Source organism: Geotrypetes seraphini, chromosome 11, assembly GCF_902459505.1.
Source record: "Geotrypetes seraphini chromosome 11, aGeoSer1.1, whole genome shotgun sequence".
In the NCBI taxonomy this organism is placed as follows: Eukaryota; Metazoa; Chordata; class Amphibia; order Gymnophiona; family Dermophiidae; genus Geotrypetes; species Geotrypetes seraphini.
Genome location: NC_047094.1, coordinates 79,829,287 through 79,850,151, shown reverse-complemented (window position 1 = coordinate 79,850,151; position 20,865 = coordinate 79,829,287). Strand labels below are relative to the sequence as shown.

Here is a 20,865-nt window from a genome sequence, read left to right as displayed (position 1 = left end):
AACATTAAAAAAAAAAAACCACCAAAGACCCCCCTGGTCATGATCAAAGGAACTCCCCATCAATGTTAAAATGGAATATTCTGACAGCAGATGTAGGACTTTGAGTACTGTAGTTGAAAGAAACTATGAAAACTGAACCCACACATACACTCACAGACACCAGCCTGACAAAAACACAAATTTGCATTACTTTATGGGTAAAAGACAGCTTTACATGTGTTTCCCAAAATAATACATTTACTGGTAGAGAAAGGGCAGAAAAAAAATAATTTGCAAGTTATAGAAACAACAGTAACATTAAGCTATGTAGAGAGAGGTCAGTTTAAAAACAATTTCTAGGTTCTAGTTTTCTCTGTCAGATCTGGGAAATTTGTGCTTCTGATATCTTGGTGTTTTGCATGCTGTAATAGGAATTACAAATCTTCCTCCTCTCTTTATCTCTCTTCCCCTTCCATACAATGTCTCTTTGCTGCTCTACTGTTCCCCCAGCTTTTGCTACTGCTTCTTCAGACCAGCAGTGGCAAATCAACCTAAAGCAGTCATCACGGCCAGTTTCCTGCCCTGAAACAGGGGGGGTGGTCATTGGGGGGGTTGTGTCGAGAGCAGGAGGGCCTGGGATCCCTCCTGCCCGTATTGTAGTGGGAGGTAGGGGGGTCCACCTGGGCAGGAGGGGTTGGGCTCCCTCCTGCCCGATCATGTATGGGAGTGGGGGGGCGAGAGGCCAGGAGGGCTTGGGCTCCCTCCTGGCCTGATCATAATCGGGGGGGGGGGAGGGAGGGGTGCCACAGGTGCCCGGGGCAAGAGGGCTTGGGCTCCCTCTTGCCCCGGTGTCGGGGGGGGGGGGGGCGCGGCGGCGCGTTGGTGTGGATTCTGTAACCGGTGTTTTTGACAGACACCAGTTACAGAATCCAGCTTTTAGGCAAAGGACTGGCTCCTCCTTCGCCTAACAGCCCTTGTGTTGGACGTTTGTGCTTAGGTGTTTTTTGGTTCATTATGGGGTATAAGTGTAGACGTAGTGGTGGTCTGGGCGTTTAAACAGCTGAATGTAGAGGCAGGCCATTATAAAAAAAAAACCTCCATTTGGACGTTTTTTTTTTTTTTATTATGGACATTTTCCCTGCTTCTACTTTCAACGTTTAAGGCCTTAGGCCAAAAGGGGACTTAGACTTTTTTTTATTATGCCCCTCCACCTGTTCTATTTTGTATCTCAAGGATAATCTTACTTTCCCTATCATTATCTTAAGTGAGGTCACAAGTGAGGTCATCCAGTCATCTGGATAAAATTTGGGCAGAGTTCAGATGATGGTATCTTTGAACCATTATCGATGGAAAGATATTAAGTACTATCCATGCGTTTGTCAGACCTCAACTGTAATGTATTCATTTTCAGCAAGTATGACACCTGTATCATGATTTTGATTTTGTGCTTTTTATTCATAGAGACCTTCGAATTTGTCAGAAGGAATTTACAGTGCTCTTGAAGTGGGTTCTCTGAGGCAGCAAAGACTAACTTTTTAATCACAAGTTAAGTGAGACTTTGCTTCTGTTTACAGTTATAACTAAAAGTGTGGAAACACATAAGAAAATACCTTTTAACACCACCTTATAAGCACTTTATAAGCATTACGGTATAAACTAGAAATGTAATAGTGGTGTCTATCATTACTAGTCTTTCTTATACCAAGATTCATTTGGCACCAGAGGGAAACTAATTCTCCTGAATTATTTGGGTATCTTTCATTGTAAAGTACACATGAAAGACACAGTGACAGCTTGTTTCAAGATAAATTAGCATTCTGTTTTTATTGGCTATTGAAGCATTCCAGGAAAAAGAAGCTGAATGTGAATTAGCACAAAGCTTGTTTTGGAGAACTGCAAGCATATGGTGGACTCCACATCTCAGTAATTCAACCTCTGCTGAACTCCAGCATGCCTCTCTGTATTGATCTTGTTGACCTACAGATTTTGAGAAAGCTGTTATGATCCCGAATGATCACAATCTCCAAGTGAAGATGAAGGAGAAAAGGTAGACACAAGCAGGAGCTGAGATTCACGACTTCTCCCCAGTAATAGGCACTCCGGTTCTGACTTCTCCCTGTGGTGAGTTATGGGATGCTAAACTCCTTCCCTGCAATGTAAGCTGAACTGCTGGTCTTCTTCCCATGGTGGATGCAGAAGTGCTGGACTTCACCCCTGGAACAGGAACTGAAATGCTGACTTCTCTCTGCTACAAGAGATCCTGAACATTTCTATATATACATTACAAAGGTCTGCAATTTTATACCCTGTGTCTAATGAATTCAGTGTTGAGGGTCAGAGGAAAAGAGGGAGCTTTTCATACATCAGACACAATCATTTACCTCAGTACTTTGGAAAGGCCACTTAGAGGAAATTTGTTATGAGCCTGGCTGCTGGCCAGCTGCTGAAAGGCACTGTGTGCTCCCTGTCCCTCTTTCATTTTATCTTATCGATAACACCTAATGAGAATTTTATTAAGATCTGCCGGCCTTATTGCTTAATGGGGAGACAGGATGCTGGGGGCGGAATGAGCAAATAACAAGACATGCTGATAATGGAGATGTTTTTGAAGATTACATAAAGGTTTCTGAGTGTTCCACATTACATCAAGACATTTGAAATGAAGCACTGCGACACATATGTGTATTAATGGCCTATTTATGGTGGTCATTCAGGGACGGGAACATGGTTGTGAATAAACAGATCACTTTCAGACATCACACTCTAGCCAGCCTGCCTGCCAGTAAGGTCAACAGTGTTAATAAAATAAATATTAATTTAGCATACTGGCCAAACTAGAAGTAATAGTGACTGTTACAAGAAATCAAGTGTACAAAAGGTGGCTTTGATGAGGTTTTTTAACAGCGCTTAATTGGTTCAATCAAAAATAACAGCCAACATATGAGGAAGTATCCCTACAATCGTGATCAATCCCCAAAGCAAACAACCCTCTTGTAATGACTTCATCAAATCTGTCCCTAGATTCCATTCTTGGAGCTATCGCTGTACCATCACTGGGGAGTATTTTTATTTATTTAGTTATTTATATATTGCCTAAGGTTATCTAAGCAGTTTACAATCAGGTACTCAAGCATTTTCCCTATCTGTCCCAGTGGGCTCACAATCTATGTAATATATCTGAGGCAATGGAGGATTGAGTGATTTGCCCAGGGTCACAAGGGGTAGCATGGGATTTAAACCCACACCCTCAGGTTGCTGAGGCTGTAGCTCTAACCACTAGGCCACTCCTTCCTAAGAGATAAGTGATGAGAGACGTCACATTGTCCACTATTTCCTGCACCTGGGGGACAATATTTATTTAACAGAGGTGTATTCATACACAGATTGATCATATGGCTCTAGATCACTAAAGGAAAGACTGAGTCATCATGTTCTACCCACTGCATGCGTAGATATGTTTTCTGACTTCTCAAGTCTATGTGAGCAGCCAGCGTAAAACCAGGACTGGCTCAGCCTCTCCCTACTGACATGGCTTTGTGAGATATTCCTGTTTTATTGCTACTGACTTAAAGGGCCTTAGTTTAGTGAATGTCAGGTCATATAATTCTGCTGAACTCACGAAGACATCAGTTTTTTTTTTTTTAAAGGGTTATTTCTTCTTTGTGGAGGGCAGGTTTCAAAAACCTTTTACTAGTGCTATCCGATTTGCGAGTCAAATCAATCCACCTATTTGTTTTGGGCGAATTGATTCATTTGGAGAAATTTCAGGACTTTTCCCACTACTCACCATAGGGACAGAGTCAGCAATTGCACAGACTACTAGCACTGCTCTGGAATAGGAAGTGACATCCAAGGGGTTGGGATCGGTAGCCGTACCAATGGAGAATCTGGTCCTGTAGTAAGTAGTTCTTTTGTCGCCACCGCTGCTGCTCTAAATCAGTGGTTCCCAACCCTGTCCTGGAGGAACACCAGGCCAATTGGGTTTTCAGGCTAGCCCTAATGAATATGCATGAAGCAAATTTGCATGCCTATCACTTCCATCATATGCAAATCTCTCTCATGCATATTCATTAGGGCTAGCCTGAAAACCCAATTGGCCTGGTGTTCCTCCAGGACAGGGTTGGGAATCACTGCTCTAAATAATCTGGTTTTAGAGCATTACACAGCACTGAAACTGCATTAATCTCTCTTTAAAGGTCAAAATGCTCTCGTTTTGCAACTAGATTTGAGTAGTACATTTGATCTAGTGGATCACGAGATTTTGCTACATTGTTTAGACTCTTTAGGTCTCTCAGCAAAGGTTCTTTCTTGGTTTAGGGGATTTTTACAACTTTGCACTTATCAAGTTAAAATTGGGAAAGTACTGACTGAAATATGTAGTTTTGTATTTTTAAGAGCAAGGACTCTGCTTTAATCAGAAAAAAAGCACATACAAGAGATTGTTTTCCTTAGGAAATATGCAAGTACAGTACTACCCCTTTGAACACTGGTGGAAAGACCACAACAACAAGTACCCAAAGCACAATGGAGGTGGTTTGAAAATTGTTCTCGTTGTGCAGAAAAAGGTTTTAACATGTTTTAATATTCTCCAGCTTAAGTAAGAATTCCTCCTTAGGAAGACAGACAAAAAATGCAATGGAAATGTAGCAGGACCAGTTTCATCTCAGGTTGGCATAGATTTACCTGAACACTGACTCCTCCTCTTCTTCTTTGCAGCCTTCCATTATTGCTATAAGGAGAAAATACTAATAAAATGGTGGCTCGCTGGGTTTGTACAGTGCACAGTATAGTCCTATAAAATGCTCTAAAAACTAGTATAACAGCATCAGAAGATATCCATTATCACTTCACACTGATCCCAGGCTCAGAGAGCAGGTCTCCTTTATCACTGTGCACTCTGACTCCAATCTAAGGGAATAGCAGTTCTGTTTTATCACACACTAATTTCAACCTCTGAAAAAGAAGATCTCCATCACTGGTCACACCAATTCCAGTCTAAGGTAATGGAGGCCTCCTTTATCATTACATACCACACACTAATCCCAGCTGAGATAAAAACAGGTCTCCTTTATCACTATGCACAATGACTCCAGTCTAAAGGAATAACAGGTTTGCTTTATCACTACACACCATACAGTAATCCCAGCCTGAATGAAAAGCAGGCCTCCTTTGTCACTGTACACACTGACTTTGGTCTAGAGCAGGAATCGGCAACCTTTTTACAGCAAAGAGCCAATTTATCCAAAATGTTTGACCCATGACTTACAAAGAGTCACAAGGTATAGCTTCTCTCCCCTCCAACCCCTCACAGGTCTCTGCACCTCTCATCCCTCCTTCCCTTGCCCCTCTCCCAACCCATAACCAAGGTTCTTTCTCCAGGCTCGACACTTTAATCTCCTTCCCAACCCCATGATTCCTACCCCCACCCCCTGGGCCTACTGAGATACCTGGTGGTCCAAAAGGGGTCTTTGTGGCAGGAGCACAACCCTTTCGCTCCTGCCTCCTCATGGCTACTTTCTCAAATGGCTGCTGCAACCTCTCACGGCAGCTCGCAGCACTACAGGAAATTCCACGAGCAGCTGTGAGAGGTCATAGCAACCATTTTAGGAGGAAGGATTGAGAGGGCCATGCTCCTGCCATAAAGACCCCCGCTGAACCACCAGGTACCTCGGTAGGCTGGAGGGGGAGTAATCATGGAGTTGGGAGGGAGATTAAAGGGTCAGGGCCTAGACAGCTGCAGCCACATGCAAGAAGGTTGCTGACCCCTAGTCTAGAGCAATGATTCTCAACTCAGTCTTTGGCCACACCTAGCCAGTCAGGTTGACAGGATTCCCACAATCAATGTTCATGAGATAGATTTGCATAGATTGGAGATAATGCATGCACATTTATTTCATGTAAATTCATTGTGGGTATCTGGAAAACCTGATTGTCTAGGTTTGTCCTGAGGACTGGGTTGAGAACCTCTAATTTAGAGGAATAGCAGATCTACTATTTTATCACAATATACCATACCATACACTGATTCCAGCCAGAGGAAAATGTAGGTCTTCTTTATTACCATGTATGCTGACTCCAATCTAAGGGCTCATTTATTACTATGTACCACACACCAATCCCAGCCTGAGAGAAAACCAGTTCTCCTTTATCACTGTGCACAATGATTCTGGTCTTTTAAAACCAATAGGAGGACATTTTTTTCACTCAGAGAATAGTTAAGCTCTGGAACGCGTTGCCAGAGAATGTGGTAAGAGTGGATAGCGTAGCTGGTTTTAAGAATGTGGTAAGAGTGGATAGCGTAGCTGGTTTTAAGAAAGGTTTGGACAAGTTCCTCGAGGAACTTGAGAAAGACATGGGGGAAGCCACTGCTTTTCCTTTATCGGTAGCATGGAATATTGCTACTCCTTGGGTTTTGGCCAGGTACTAATGACCTAGATTGGCCACCGTGAGAACAGGTTACTGGGCTTGATGGACCATTGGTCTGACCCAGTAAGGCTATTCTTATGTTCTTATGTCTAGAGGAGTGTTAAGTCTCCTTTCCAGCGTTGTATATTGTAATACATCTGAAGAACAGACTACTGAATCCCAAATGGCTCTCACCTTTCATAAAAAAGGTCAGGGTGACAGCACACACCAGAAAGACTTTCACAATATTCAGATACTCAATGAATTGGAATGACTTCTTTGGGAAATCTAGGATAAAAATAAAATTCACAGGGAAAAGCAAAATAAATATTAAATAGCTAGATATCTTTTTGTTGCATTCCTCAGAAAAAGAATACATTTCTCATTTCTATGGTAGGGCCTTGCATCTATACTGGATCCCAAGATACTGAGGATAATACTTCAGAAATATCCATGCAGCCGCATCTGGAGTGGGATGGCTTGTCAGCACACAGCTGCTGTATGACCTGCAAGGCAAATTTCAGTGAGAAAAGTAGCAGTGTCATTATTACTACTCTACCCATTAACAGGTAGGTAAACTGAGGTAAAGGAAAATAAGTACAACCACTATACTGTCCAATTAATTTTTCAAATGATAAAAGTGCCCGGCTACTAGCCTGATTTATGGTGGTTTAGCCGTGATGCCATCTTGTGGCCATGATGTAGATTTCAGGTTTATACATAATCCATTTGAATTTCATTTCTGCTGAAAAAGTCAATAAATAAAATTCTGTTTTCTACCTCTTTAATCTTTAACTTTGAAAAAGCTGAAAGGCGAAACATGTTGGGTCTGCTCCTTCCATAATGCGCTTGAGAATACATAGAAGGATTACTGAGAGAATTATGGGCATATAAGTCTATGCTCCAAATGAGATTGATATTAAGACTAAAATTATTTATTTATTGATGTGTCTATTTATAAAGAGAGATAAGAATATAGAACATAAAGCACGAGCACTTTAAAATAGGAGCCGGTGATGATGAGACCATGTAAAGCTTGCCGCGAAGAGAAATATTGAGGCGGTGGAGTGGTGGGGCTGAGGCTCAGTGAACACTTAATACCTTATTAAAAGTGAAAGAAAATCCAAATGCAGAGCAGGACTTATATTAAAAACAAGCCTCTACTACTAGAGATAAATAGCATGGAAGCTAGCTGGGTTTTTTGATGGGGTTTTATAGTGGGGGTGGGGGAGGAATCCTGCCAGGTACTTGTGACCTGAATTGACTGCTATTGAAAACAGGATAATGGACTTGGTGGACCTTTGGTCTGACCCAGTGTGACAGTTCTTTTGTTCTTAGTCAAATTATGTTTTAATGTTCACTCACTACATTTTATATTTAAAATTTTTATAAATCTTATTGTAAACCGGCCAGATACTTTGTGATGGTCGGTATATTAAAAAGTCAATAAACTTGAAACTTATTGCACCTGTGGTAACTGCCCACTGTTTTGAATGACTCGTTGTGGTAGTACAGCAATTGTTTTACATGTATACAAAGAGCAAAAACGAAATAGAGCACCTCAAGCCCTCTTAATATTGAATATAATGAGAAGTGACACTGAGCTAATGTCTACCCTATCGGTGCCAATGCTGATACTCACAGTAAGTATAGTTGGTTTGAAGAGGCTTGGAGAGGGAGGGATGCTCCACACTACAGGTGAAGGTTATACTTTCTAGGGTCTTCGGGGGTGGGGAAAGGACCAGGAAGCTAGAGACCTGGGGAAGACCATCCTTCACCTCACACTCCTCCTGTGGAGGCGAAGCTGGAAACAGAGGGCCATTACTGTGCCAGGTCAGCTTAGCTGGAGATGGATAGAATCCCCCAGTCCTGCACACCAGGGTCCACTCCTCTTCTGGCTGGGTCACTAGCTGCAGGAACACAGTCGGCTGTGAAGGTGGAACTGAGGGACATGGTGGAGAAGTAAAAAAAAAAAAAAAAGACAGCAGATGATCAGTGAAACCATGGAGCATATGCTTGAAAGCAGACTGAGGACATAAAGAGGTAAAAGGGAGGTATACGTGCCATCAAACCCTTACAAGCTAGGTAGGGAAGCTGTATCTTTTACTCATTAGTTGACTTCTGGAGTCAGAGTTTTGCAAGGCTAAGTCCTGAGATTCCCAGCTGGAAAATCAGGAAGTTCTGAGCACCCACAAAGAGGGGGAAATGATACTTGGGTAAGATATTAAACATAGAAATATGATGGCAGATAAAGGTCAAATGGCCCATCCAGTCTGCCCATCCATAGCATCCACTATCTCCTCTTCTCCCTAAGAGATCCCATGTGCCTGTTAAGCTATAGGGTAATTTTCTGCAAACTGCTCTGTTACTGTACAAGGAATCTATATGTTTTGTATTGCATACCTTGTAACTAGGGTTACTAGATGTCCGGGAAAACCCGAACATGTCTTCTTTTTACAGGACTATCCAGGTACCCAGAGGGATTTCCAAAACCCTGCAGTTTGTCTGGGTTTTGGAAGTCCCCGACCTCAGGGCTGCATCTGGAAGGTGTCTGCACATGCGCAGATGGCGACGCGATAATGTTATATGCATGCACATGACAACATCATGTCGATGTCTGCATATGCACAGATGCGGTCCCGAGTTCAGGGAGGTTCATGCGGGGGTAGGGTAGAGGTGGAATGGGATGGTGTGGGCAGGGCGGGGCAGGACCAGGTGTCCTCTTTTTTCATAGAGGAAATCTGGCAACCCTACTTGTAGCTAATTTGCAAAGGGCATCTACAGAACCTAGTGGCAGGCTTCCCTTTGAAAGCTGCCCACAAGATATGCACGGACATTTCAGCTTGCTATATCTGTGGGCTGCCAAACTGGCAGTAAACTAACATGCTTGCATTTTTTAAATGCTGATGTGTATTCACAATCTGAATGCACCTACAAAAAACCTTCTTGTTAACCCTGCTAAAAGCATGCATGCTATGATAGCCTGTGCATATACAGTATTTAACTACAGGGAGAAAGAGAATTTTCTAAGAGGCAACCAGCTGAGGAACTTTTGAAAACTGTATTCCCTATTCATTATTCATAAATTCAAGGAACACTGAAACTACTGAAGTGGCATTCTTAACAAAACAAAAACATGCAAATGGAAGAGATAAAAGCAGAATTGAGCCAGCTGCTAGAATATCTAGATCAGAGCTCACTAATATGGACTGCAAGACAGACACCCTCTGAAAATGATAAAGAGGGACACAAACTGCAAGGAACACTTTTGTGCTGGGATTCGGAATTCACATTAGAATGAGCCAGACCTGGATTTATTCTATTTCAACTCTGGGTATGGAGTTTTTGAATTTTTCAAGAAATGGGAACTACAAATCTATAGATGCAATGGGGTAAAACCAGACATGGCTCAGCCTCTTAGTTGTCATCGGAATTTGAGTTAATCACATTGTAAAATTGCCATCTAGCATGGTGGGTCTGGGACTGAGATTCTGGTAGCAATGATCTTACCATATACAGTGAGGCTGGTCCCATTTCCACGGGCCTCCCCTTTATCCCACATCATGGCTTTGCAGAAGTAGGTACCAGCATCCTCCAGGCTGGTGTTGGTAATCACCAGTGACCCATCCCCGTGGTGCAAGAGAGTGTCAGGAAAGGCAAATGCAAAATGGGATTCCATGATAACGTGTTGGCTGCTGGAGAAGTCCTGGCTGGGTAAGCTCTTGGTCCAGGACACTGCTCTTTTTACCATAGATTCTGCTTTAGCTCCTGAGGAGAAATTACAGCCTAATGTCACCTTGTCCCCCTGATTCACCACCAGCGATGAAGGGAATTGAACCACAGAAAACTCAGCACTGTCTTTCACTGAAAAAAAATGGAAAAAATGCAATCTGTAGTTGAAGAAACTCTATTACAATTAGAAATTACCAACTTCATATTTTTAGTTTGATCCCAGAATAGGTTTTTATCTCACTCAAAGGAAGATCTGGTAGTTCCTGCTTTATCTTTAATAACAATAGATCCTACTGCAGCACTCTTCAATTCTGTTACATACATTTGATCTGAGAATCAGAATTATTTTGCATGTTTTAATTATCCTGATAAAACCCATTGCTAGACTTCAAGTATAAAAGTTAAAGAATCCTGTCCTTCCCCAATAGTAGTCAAGGCATGCATGAAGATTCAAGTGCTGCTGTCCACTGCTACAGTCAGTGGACATGAAATGAAATAGAACTGTGAGGAGGTAACATCTGGAATTGCAAGTCCAGATGTTGGCTCCAGAAAAAAAGAGGACAAATTGAGACATCCAGGTTTGACTTCTACTGAAAGCAATGGAAGTAAGGAGGATAGATTGAAATGCCCAGGTTTTACTTCCATCAAAAGCAATGAAAGTAAAACCCGGGTGTCTCAATCCAACCTCTTTTTTTCTGGAGCCTACTTTATTGCCCCAGGTACATTAGATAGATTGTGAGCGTGCCAGGACAGACAAAGAAAATTGCTTGACAGCCTGAATAAATTCATGTAAACCATTCTGAGCTCCCCTGAGAGAATGGTATACAAAATTAAATAAATAAATACTGTTTCATCAAAAGGGTGATGCCTGGAACACCGTCCAGGTGAAAGTGACTACAGCAAAAAGTGACAGAATTCAAAAAAGTACAGAAAAATGGAAACCTCATATTTTCCTCCATCCAACATAAGAACATAAGAATTGCCATCTCTGGATCAGACCCTAGGTCCATCAAGTCTGGTGATCCGCACACGTGGAGGCCCTACCAGGTGTACCCTGGCATAGTTTTAGTCCCCATATCACCGTATGTTTCTCAAGTGAGATGTGCATCTAGTTTACCCTTAAATCCTAGAACGGTGGATTCTGCAATTACTTCCTCTGGAAGAGCATTCCAGGTGTCCACCATTCGCTGCGTGAAACAGAACTTCCTAATATTCGTCCTGGACCTGTCCTCCCTCAGCTTCAGTTTATGTCCTCTTGTCCTTGTCACATCGGATATTGTAAATAACTGCTTCCCCTGCTCTATTTTGTCGAATCCTTTCAGTATTTTGCAAGTCTCGATCAGATCTCCTCGCAGTCTCCTCTTCTCAAGGGAGAACAACCCCAGTCTCCTAAGTCGTTTTTCGTAGTCTAGGTTCTCCATACCTTTCACTAGCTTTGTTGCTCGTCTCTGCACCCTCTCTAGCAGTTTCTGTTAATTATAAACTGACTAGCTGATCACCCGGCGTTGCCCGGATATCCCAAGCCCAGATATCCCAATCCAAATCCTGTATATTCCAATCTCAGCAGCAAGAATGGCCCTCTCTATGTCTCAGTGAGCCCCAAAACTGGATTAGACACTTATCTTTCATATCCTGTAGTTGGGCCTCACACTGTTGTACTGTCTCTGAAATTCTACATGTAGCAGCTCTCTTTTTCATATCCTGTAGTCAGGCCTTATGATGCTGCACTGTCTCTGAAGCTCTAGATGTAGCTTTGAAAACTTGGCCAATTACATTACATTTCCTTGGAGGCATTGTTATAGCAATGACAGCGCAGCACAGTGTGACATCATTCCCCAAGCTTCACACAATTGGTCAAAGCCATATCTGTCTTTTTCAATGATTCTTTACATGTTGCCCACACAGTGTTTGTTCCCAGATAGTAATTGATATGTATACCAAGTTTGGCTGAAATCTGTCCATGTGTTTCAGAGTTATGCTGGAACATACATACATACATCCGATTTTATATATATAGATAGATAATAATTGTATTTCTTCCCTTCTGACAATGGCATTATCACTATGTTTACTTTGCATGCTGCCCTAGGTAGACCCCCTTTTTCTATTAGAAGCTAAGTAGAGTCAGGCCTGGCTAATATCTGGATGGGAGACCACTGGGGAATACTAGGTGCTGTAGGCTGCATGGTCCCATGTTTGGCAGCAGCAGCATAATGGAGCCACACACCATGTGGGAAAAGGCAATGCCAAACAACTCTTATACTCTGTCTTCAAACATCACAGGGAGGACTCCACACTGTGCATGCAGTCATGGGTTAGTGGTTGACTCAAAGGCATACACACACTTTTATTTTATATAGTTCTCAGTTTTATTTTGCCTGTTACAAAATTTAATAAAATGTTTGAACTAAAAATACAAAAAGGTGTAGAATAAATACAGAGGATACTTATCTAGTAGGAGAATAGCATCAAAGCAAAACACGACATAGAGGGTGTTACCTGCACAAAGCCTAGGTATAATCCTAAACAAAGACACAGAGGTGGTAACCTGCATGTTCTGCACAGAGTAGATATTACATAATCAAGCCTTAAAACATCAGACCCATATATCATATGATTGAAAGGGAAAAAAGAAGGGGCAGGTACAACTCTAGCCACCTTGCTGGGCAGACTAAAAGGACCATGCTGGTTTTTATCTGCCCTCTCTTACTCGGAGCAGGCTCTACCTATAGACCAGGTGAGGCCCTGGCTCAGGCTCCGGCTGTGCCATTTTTAGACATGCTGGGACCAAGGGCAGAAATTAAGGAGGGGGCCCCTGATCTCCTCTCCTTGATCTCTTCACCAGCCTTTACTACCACACATAAAACAACTTTAAATTACTTCTTCATACACAAAAACACAGACAGACTTTTACCAAAAACAGAACAAGGGATCACAAATAGAAACTGAACTGAGAACCCCAAGAAATTAAACTCAGCAAGTACTAAAACACTGGAAAAATAAAGATAGATAAGCACTTATTTTTGTACTGAACACCCGGGTCCTGGGTTCAGGTCCCCCCCAAATTAGCCACCTCCTTTGCTGTGGCCGGTGGAGATCCCGAAGTCCTGCCAGCTGAAGGCCACTTCCTCCGGTCTGGCAGTCAGAAACCTCCAAGCTCTGCAGCTAGGGGCAGGGTCCCCAATCTGCCACCAACTGCACTCATCCTATTTTAGTTTTAGAAAATCAATAAAAACGAAATTGTTTAATCGATTTGTAACCTAAGAATTTTACTATTTTTATTTATTTTATTCTGTATGCATGTATTTGATGATTTTACATTGTGACTATTTCTCTGATTGTCCAGCACTTCTTATTGTAAACCGCCTCGAACTATTATGGCTTTGGCAGTATATAAGAATAAATTATTATTATTATTATGGCCACTGGACTGGAGGAACAGGTCTTCAGCTGGCATGGCCTTGGGATTCCCACCAGCATAGGTATTTATATTTTTCATTTGGACAGGAGGCAGGGAGAGGGTGGGGAGAAAATGGTAACCTCCCACTTTGGGCTCAGTGCTATTGAGCACCCTCCCCATCTGCTATCTCACAAATAACTAAACACAATAAAAATATGTAGACAAAGAATTAACTAAAACTTCAAGAAGCCATACCCTGTATGCAGTGCAACACTAGAGAAAGAGAGATAGAAACAGCACTCTAAATTTTTTTTTTGGGGGGGGGAGGAAGCAGTGTAAATTTACTCTAAACCTGCATTTTCTGTTCATGAAATTAAAAAAATAAAATTTGTTGTTTGGCCATTTTATTCATGCTTATCTCAGTTTCCAATTTCTGCTTTCTTCTTCTGTCTTTTCTTAATTTTCTTTAAAGGGTCTTCAGTCTATCTGCCACTTCTCTTCCTTCCTGTTTTCTTTATTTCCTCTCCTACATCCATCTCTGACTTTAACCTTTTCCTTTCAGTTTTCCTCCATTTATTTTTCTGCATCTCTATCTGCTTCTACTTACAGCTTTCCATCTCTTTCATCTTATTATTCTCCAGGTTTGTTTGTTGTTGTTTTTTGCTAACTCTCCCCTCTCTCCCCCCCTTCCAGAACCTTATCTTTCCCCTCTCTTTTTACTCTTCTGCCTAGTTTCTCCTCTCTTGCCCTCTCTCCATCCAGCATATCTTCTCCCCATTTTCCTCCAGTACCTCAATTCTCTCTCTTTCTCTCCACCTCCATCCAAGATCTCTTCCCATCACCTTACTCCTCTTTCATATGCAACATCCACCTGTTTTCCTCTCTCCCCCTTCTGTGTCAGCATGTCCCTTATCTGCCTATTTCTTCAATGTCTAAACCCCCTTTGTCTTCTTACTGCCTCCACCCCATGTCCAGCATCTCCCATCTGTCTTCCTCCAAGGTTTTTTTTCCTTCACCCAGCATTCTCCCATGTTCCTTTTTTCTTCCTTATCTGATCTAGCAGTTCCTTTCTTCCCTTTCCTAAGCCATCCAATCCACCATCTTCCCCATCCCATTCCATTACCTCCCCTCTCTTCCACATCTTAATCCAGCATCTCCCTTCTATCACCCTACTGCCTTCCTTCCCTAAGCAGGTATATTCCCTTTCTTTCCATCCCTTATTCAACATCTCATATTTTCCTCCATCCATCATCTTCCCCTTTTCGCCCTACTCCCCCTTCACCATGTTCAGCATATCCCTTCTTTCTCCCTACTCCCTCTACTCATGTCCAGTGTCTCCCTTCTGTTGTCATACTCCATCCTCTTGTGTCCAGTATTTTCCATGTCACTCTGCTCTCTGCAAATTCTTTGTGTCCCTATTCTTCCCACTCCCACCCAGTTCCAATAACTGTCCTTCCCTTAGCTGATCCATCATCTATCTGAACTATCTCCCTTCTGTCATACCAATCCCCTTCCCATAACAAAGATATTACATTTTTCCCTCTCTTCACAATCCAGCATCTCTATTTCCTCCCTTGGCTGGCTGGCTGACCCTGATCCACATACCCTTGGATAGCTGACCCTGATCCACTCTTCTAGCATTCGGTTGCCATCAGCCTTCCATTCGGCCCTGGTCCTGCTAAACCGGGTGGCAATAACAAAGACAGAAGCTGCCGGAGCTTCCCTCATGCTGGCATTGCTATTTGCTATAGGCTCTGCCAGTCTCAATCCTGCCTCTCAAAAACAGGAAGTCACTTCAGAGGGGGAGGGAACAAGACTGGCAGAGCCTATAGCGATGCAGGCAACTGGGAAGGATCCGCAGTTTCTGGCTGTTATTGCCATCTGATTTAGCAGACTGGGGCCGAAGTCAGGGATGAGCAGTTGAGTGAGCTTCCTGGACCATGGGGCCCCCTGGAACTGTGGGGTCCAGGGCAGCTACCCTGTTTGCTCCTAAAGCGAGTCATGGGTGCCAGTGATAAAGGGCACCCAAATCCCAGTCTGGTCTACTTTCAGACTTTTAAAGGGATAGATGCCAGAGTGGGATTTTGGCACCCTTTATCACTAGTGTCTCACCTAGTTCATCAGGAAAGGAAGATTTAAGAAAAGGAGATATTGGATCACCGGGGGTGCGGGATGCCAAAGTTCCTTGAGCTAGCCTTGCTTTTGCTATGCTAGTATATTATGCTTTTCTGTCTCTGTCTTGGTTTTCTCAGTTTACAAAAGGATTTTGCGATTTGTACCCTTGCTTTTGAACATGAAAGGAATGTGCAACATTAGCCAGCCCAAGACGTGTGACCATTTTTCTCACTCATCCAGGTTTAAATTACCCTTAAAGAATACAGCACAGATTACTTTATCAAAACTGCAAAAATATTACATGATAGTAATTATGTTCTGAAAGGCAGCCTACTCCATGAATCATACAAGCCAGAGAAAGATTTTACAGAGACAAAAAAATGCATTTACAAATATATATTTGCACTGAGTGAAAGGGAGGGTAAAGATAAAGTGGAAACATGTTAACCTAATAAAATTGAACTTTCCATGAATCATCGTAAGCAATAAAAAGGTTAATCATCAAGCTGAAGACAACAGCCTTTTAATGGAATAACACAATAATATTTGTAATCTGCTGATGAGATTTATGAGTGGTGAAATGGCCCAACTTAAACAGTCCCAAATGTCTGTGGGTTAGTCCAAATCATATGGCCTTTATCTCCACATACGTAAGCGGACCAACACAATTACATCATTTCCATTTTTTAAGAAAACCTCAATGTAATTAGGACAATGGAGTTATGTAACCTTCAAGCTACTGAGATTTTGGTACAAAATTACAATTATATAGCTGGTTAGTGTAAATGATTTAGATTATATATATATATGTAGAGGGAATGTTTGATCTTCCCTGCAATCTAGTGGCTGGACACATTGAAAACAACCATGGGGATGATGCTGAAGGACCTTACCAGACTAGCACACAACAGATTTTTTTTAGATCTGTAATTCAAGTCTCTGGGATTCAAACACGAATTGATGGCACCTAACAACAACAGAGGAAACTTTGCTTCTAATACTGTGTAGTAACTTCAACAGTTTATATTTAGTAGTATTTTTGTATTTAGAAGTATTGAATCCATTCTTGTGTCAATGTAAATGAAGGCCATAAGTCTAGCCATTCCCACCAAATGAAAACTAAACATTCCTTCCCAACCTTAAATAGATTGGTCAGCTTAAAATCACTGTGAGCGCATTATTTCCTATATCAGAAGGAGGCAACCCCAGCCCTTAAGTGTCAAAGTCCAGGAAAACTAAGTTGATCAGGAAATGAATGCAATTTGAATTTAGATTTAATTACTTGCATTTTCCAAATCCAAGTTCAAAGTCAGCTACAAATTCAGGTCTACAAGTTGTATCCTTGTTTAATAGACTTCAAATTTGACCCTACCACAAACCCCCCTCAGTGCCACCACATTCCTAACCCTGCTCTGCTGGGTTTTATTGATTCAGATCTAAATTTCATTTTCTTTTTTTAACAATAAATGTCAGTAAAAGGATACATGCCAATAATACAAAACAAATAAAATCCAAATCGAATAAGTTGAGCTCTCTAGCTTGTACATTTTATTGGATTTTAATGTATTTTAGTAAATTGTATTTCATTCATTGATTGTATAATTTTTACTGTATGTGAACCACCTAGAACTATGTGGTAGGGCAGTATATAAAAATAAAATTATTATTATTAATATTATTATTTATTAATATTATTATTATTATTAATAATAATAATTATAATCATAAACCAAAAGAGAAGAGTGGGATGTGAGAGTAGGAAGAAATTAGAAACAATGAGAGAGTGTAAATAAGAACAAAATGGTCAGGAAACGCGAATATGGTTCTTCTGTACATCTCAATCAAGGAGAATCCATGGTGATGGTTTAGGGGATTTAGATGAAGGCATTAAGGGAATGCTGTGTTTTCCAATTGCAAATTGTTCATATTTTTTATAAAGACATACAGAATTCCACCAGAAGGTGTAGTCTAACAAAGAAGCTGATTTCCAGTTTTTCAGAATATGCATAATGCCTACTGCAAACAAAGAGTCTATCAAGTTCAGTGGACTCTCAGGCCCTGATTCTATAAAGGGCGCCTAAGGCATGCCTAAAGTTAGGCATGCTTTAGGTGTCTACTCTAAGTAGCTAATGAGCCAATTAAGGGTCTTAACAAGCGATAATTGGTATTTAGGCGTCCAAAAGACATAAACGCCACTTTGTTGACGCAGCCATAATTTCATGGACACCTATGTTTAAATCTTGCGCCTAACTCAATAGGCGTGGGCGAGGTTTAGGAAATGACTCAATATGGGTGTCCTTTGATTCATTTACATAACACTGAGCGAGCTAGCACGTCCATATGATGCGTATATTATAGGCGAATGAAAACCAGGTCTACTTTTGAGCTTAGTTTGGGCTTCAAATAAATCTGAGTTCTATGGATGGAACTTACACACTCTTTGGATGTTCTTCTGGAACTTAGGCACAGTTTGGATGTCCTTTATGTGATCTGCTAAATTGCTCTCTGGGTTTTTATTTTTGCTTTATTAAGCGCAAATTACATTTAATAAGCCACACATAAACAGGGTACATCAATACAAAGATGCAAAACCTTCTATTTTTCTGGGCAAACAGCAATGCTATTTGCTAATTAGAGGGAAAGATCCATTAATTGAAGCACAACACATGAAAAAAAACAGCTTCATGTTTCTTGCTAAACAGCTACCCTTTTTTTCTCACTAAAGATTTCTTCAATGAGGTCATTCTTAAAACAGGTGGATTCAGGAAATAAAGCACATGACAAAAATATACTGTATACCGTATTTTTCAGACCATAAGACACACTTTTTCCACTCTCAAAATGGGGTGCATCTTATGGACCGAATACACCGCGAGCCCCCCACCCCGTACCTCTCTTAAGAAGCATTGGTCCAGTGCGGTGTCCTGCTGGACGGCTGCCTCTCTGTAGAGTGATGCGACGCATAATGCAGGAGTGCAACCTTTGTACTCCTGCCAAGTCCCGCGCTGCTCTGTGTTTGGCTGCAGTCATTTACTTCGGGTGGCTTCTGGGGGGGGGGCTTTCTTCGAGTGGCTTTGGGGAGGCCTTTCTTTGGGCAGCTTCGGGATGCAGGCTGCTTCTTCAGGCTGTTTTGGGCTTCCCAGCACCAGCCCACCAGACGCATCTATGTGTAGAGGAGGAAAAACCAAGAAGAAAAAAAATTCTGAACCAAATTTTTTTTTTCTTGGTTTTTCCTCCTCTACAGGTGGGTGCGTCTTATGGATCGGTGTGTCTTATGGTCCGAAAAATACAGTAGATTGCATACATAACTTTATTTGCAAAAGCTTAAAAACAGATACAGACCTTACATGGTTTCTACTTCATTGCAAATGGAGGTTTGCAGCTGCACAATGGTGACCTCATTGTGAGATCATCAAGGTGCATCTGCAAGGTAGAATGCCACAATTAAAATGTATGCTGGGTTGCTGGTTGGGATTTGAACTTATGATCTCTGGAAGAAGAGCATAGGGCTTTTACTGATTGAGCTACAGCAGCTTCCAGGCAAGTATCTCTTACTGCCTTGTGATATGATAGCTTAGAGCAGGGGTGCCCACAATTTTTGGGCTTCTGAGCTACTTTTAAAATGACCAAGTCAAAATGATCTACCAACAATAAAATTTTAAAAAAAAAACACAATGCACACTGTACGCAGAGAAAATGTTAATCATCATTTATATTCCATGGGTTTTCAAAGAGGTCAAGGCAGATGACTTTATGCAATGTCACCTCAGTAACAACTATACAAAAATAGACAAATATACCCCTCCCTTTTTATTAAACTGCAATAGCATTTTTTAGTGCAGGCAGCTGTGCTGAATGTCCTGTGCTGCTCTCGATGCTCATAGGCTCTCTGCACTACAAACCACTATTGCGGTTTAGTAAAAGGGGGCCATAGTGCAAAATATAGACAGCAGATATAAATTCTCAAAACGGACACATTTTGATCACTAAATTGAAAATAAAACCATTTTTCCTACCTTTGTTGTCTGGTGATTTCATGAGTCTCTGCACTTTCTTCTTCTGACTCTACATCCAATATTTCTTCTCTTCTTTCAGCCTCCTGTATGGTTCCTCTCCTCCAGACCTCATTCCCTCCCCAAACTTTTTCTTCCTCTCTCCCTGCCCCTCCCCTTTCTTTCTTTCTGTCTCCCTGTCCCCCCTTTCTTTCTGTAAGTCTGTCTTTCTCTCTCCATGCCCCTTTCTTTCTTTCTGTCTCCCTGTCTTTCTCTCACCATGCTCCCTTTCTGTCTCCCTGTCTTTCTCTCTCCATGCCCCCTTCCTGTTTTTCTGTCTCCCTGTCTTTCTCTCTCCATGCCCCCTTTCTGTCTGTCTCCCTGTCTTTCTCTCTCCATGCTCCCTTTTTGTCCATCTTCCTGCCTTTCTTTCTGTCTCCCTGCCCCTCCCCTTTCTTTCTGTCTCCCTGCCCTACCCCAAGACCGCCACCACTGCCGCTATTGGGGAACAGTCTGCCGCCACAGTAAAGAGGATGCTGAAGCACTGGGCCGACCAACCTTCCCCACCTGATGTCAATTCTAACGTCGGAGAGGAAGTTCCGGGCCAGCCAGGCAGTGATTGGCTGGCCCCAACTTCCTCTCCGACGTCAGAATTGATGTCGGGTGAGGAAGGTTGGTCGGCCCAGCACTTCAGCGTCCTCTTTACAGGGTTGGGAAGCAGGTAGATCAGAAGGCAACGCGAATCTATCACTGGATCCCAGGATGGGCTCCACCATTGACTCGCGGTGCCTTCACGATCTACTGGTCTCTGCTAAGCTATCATATCACAGGGCAGTCAGAGACAGCTGCTTGGAAGCTGCTATAGTTCAATCAGTAAAAGCTCTGTGTTTCTCTTCCAGAGGTCATAGGTTTAAATCCCAACCAGCTCCCCAGCACATTTTTTTAATTGTGGCATTCTACCTTGCAGGTGCACCTTGATAATCTCACAATGAGGTCACCATTATGCAGCTGCAAACCTCCATTTGCAATGAAGTAGAAGCTACATTAAGGTCTGTATTTGGGGGGGGGGGGGGGTTTCCTGTTCTTAAGCTTTTGCAAATGAAGTTATGTATGCAATCTATAATTTTTTCATGTGCTATCTTTACTTTCAAGAATGAGCTGATTGGAGCACTATTTAGTCAGAAAAATAGAGTAGCTTTTTAGCAAGAAAACTAAAGCTATATTTTTCATGTGCTGTTCTTC

The 20,865-nt window shown here is 42.0% G+C and overlaps 1 protein-coding gene across 4 annotated transcripts in view; it reads right to left on the bottom strand.

The window, feature by feature from the left end:
- Positions 1–1,113: 1,113 nt before the first annotated feature.
- LOC117345742 (tyrosine-protein phosphatase non-receptor type substrate 1-like) overlaps positions 1,114–20,865 on the bottom strand; it is a 118,332-nt gene continuing 98,580 nt past the window's right edge. For all 4 annotated transcript variants that reach the window (XM_033914832.1, XM_033914830.1, XM_033914833.1 and 1 more), the window contains 5 exons: positions 9,895–10,248; positions 8,027–8,326; positions 6,580–6,672; positions 4,663–4,708; positions 1,114–2,193 (listed from right to left, as the gene is read on the bottom strand). In XM_033914832.1, coding sequence (XP_033770723.1) covers positions 2,106–2,193; positions 4,663–4,708; positions 6,580–6,672; positions 8,027–8,326; positions 9,895–10,135 — 768 coding nt within the window. In that variant the 5' untranslated portion in view covers positions 10,136–10,248 and the 3' untranslated portion in view covers positions 1,114–2,105. The remainder of the gene's footprint in view (positions 2,194–4,662; positions 4,709–6,579; positions 6,673–8,026; positions 8,327–9,894; positions 10,249–20,865) is intronic.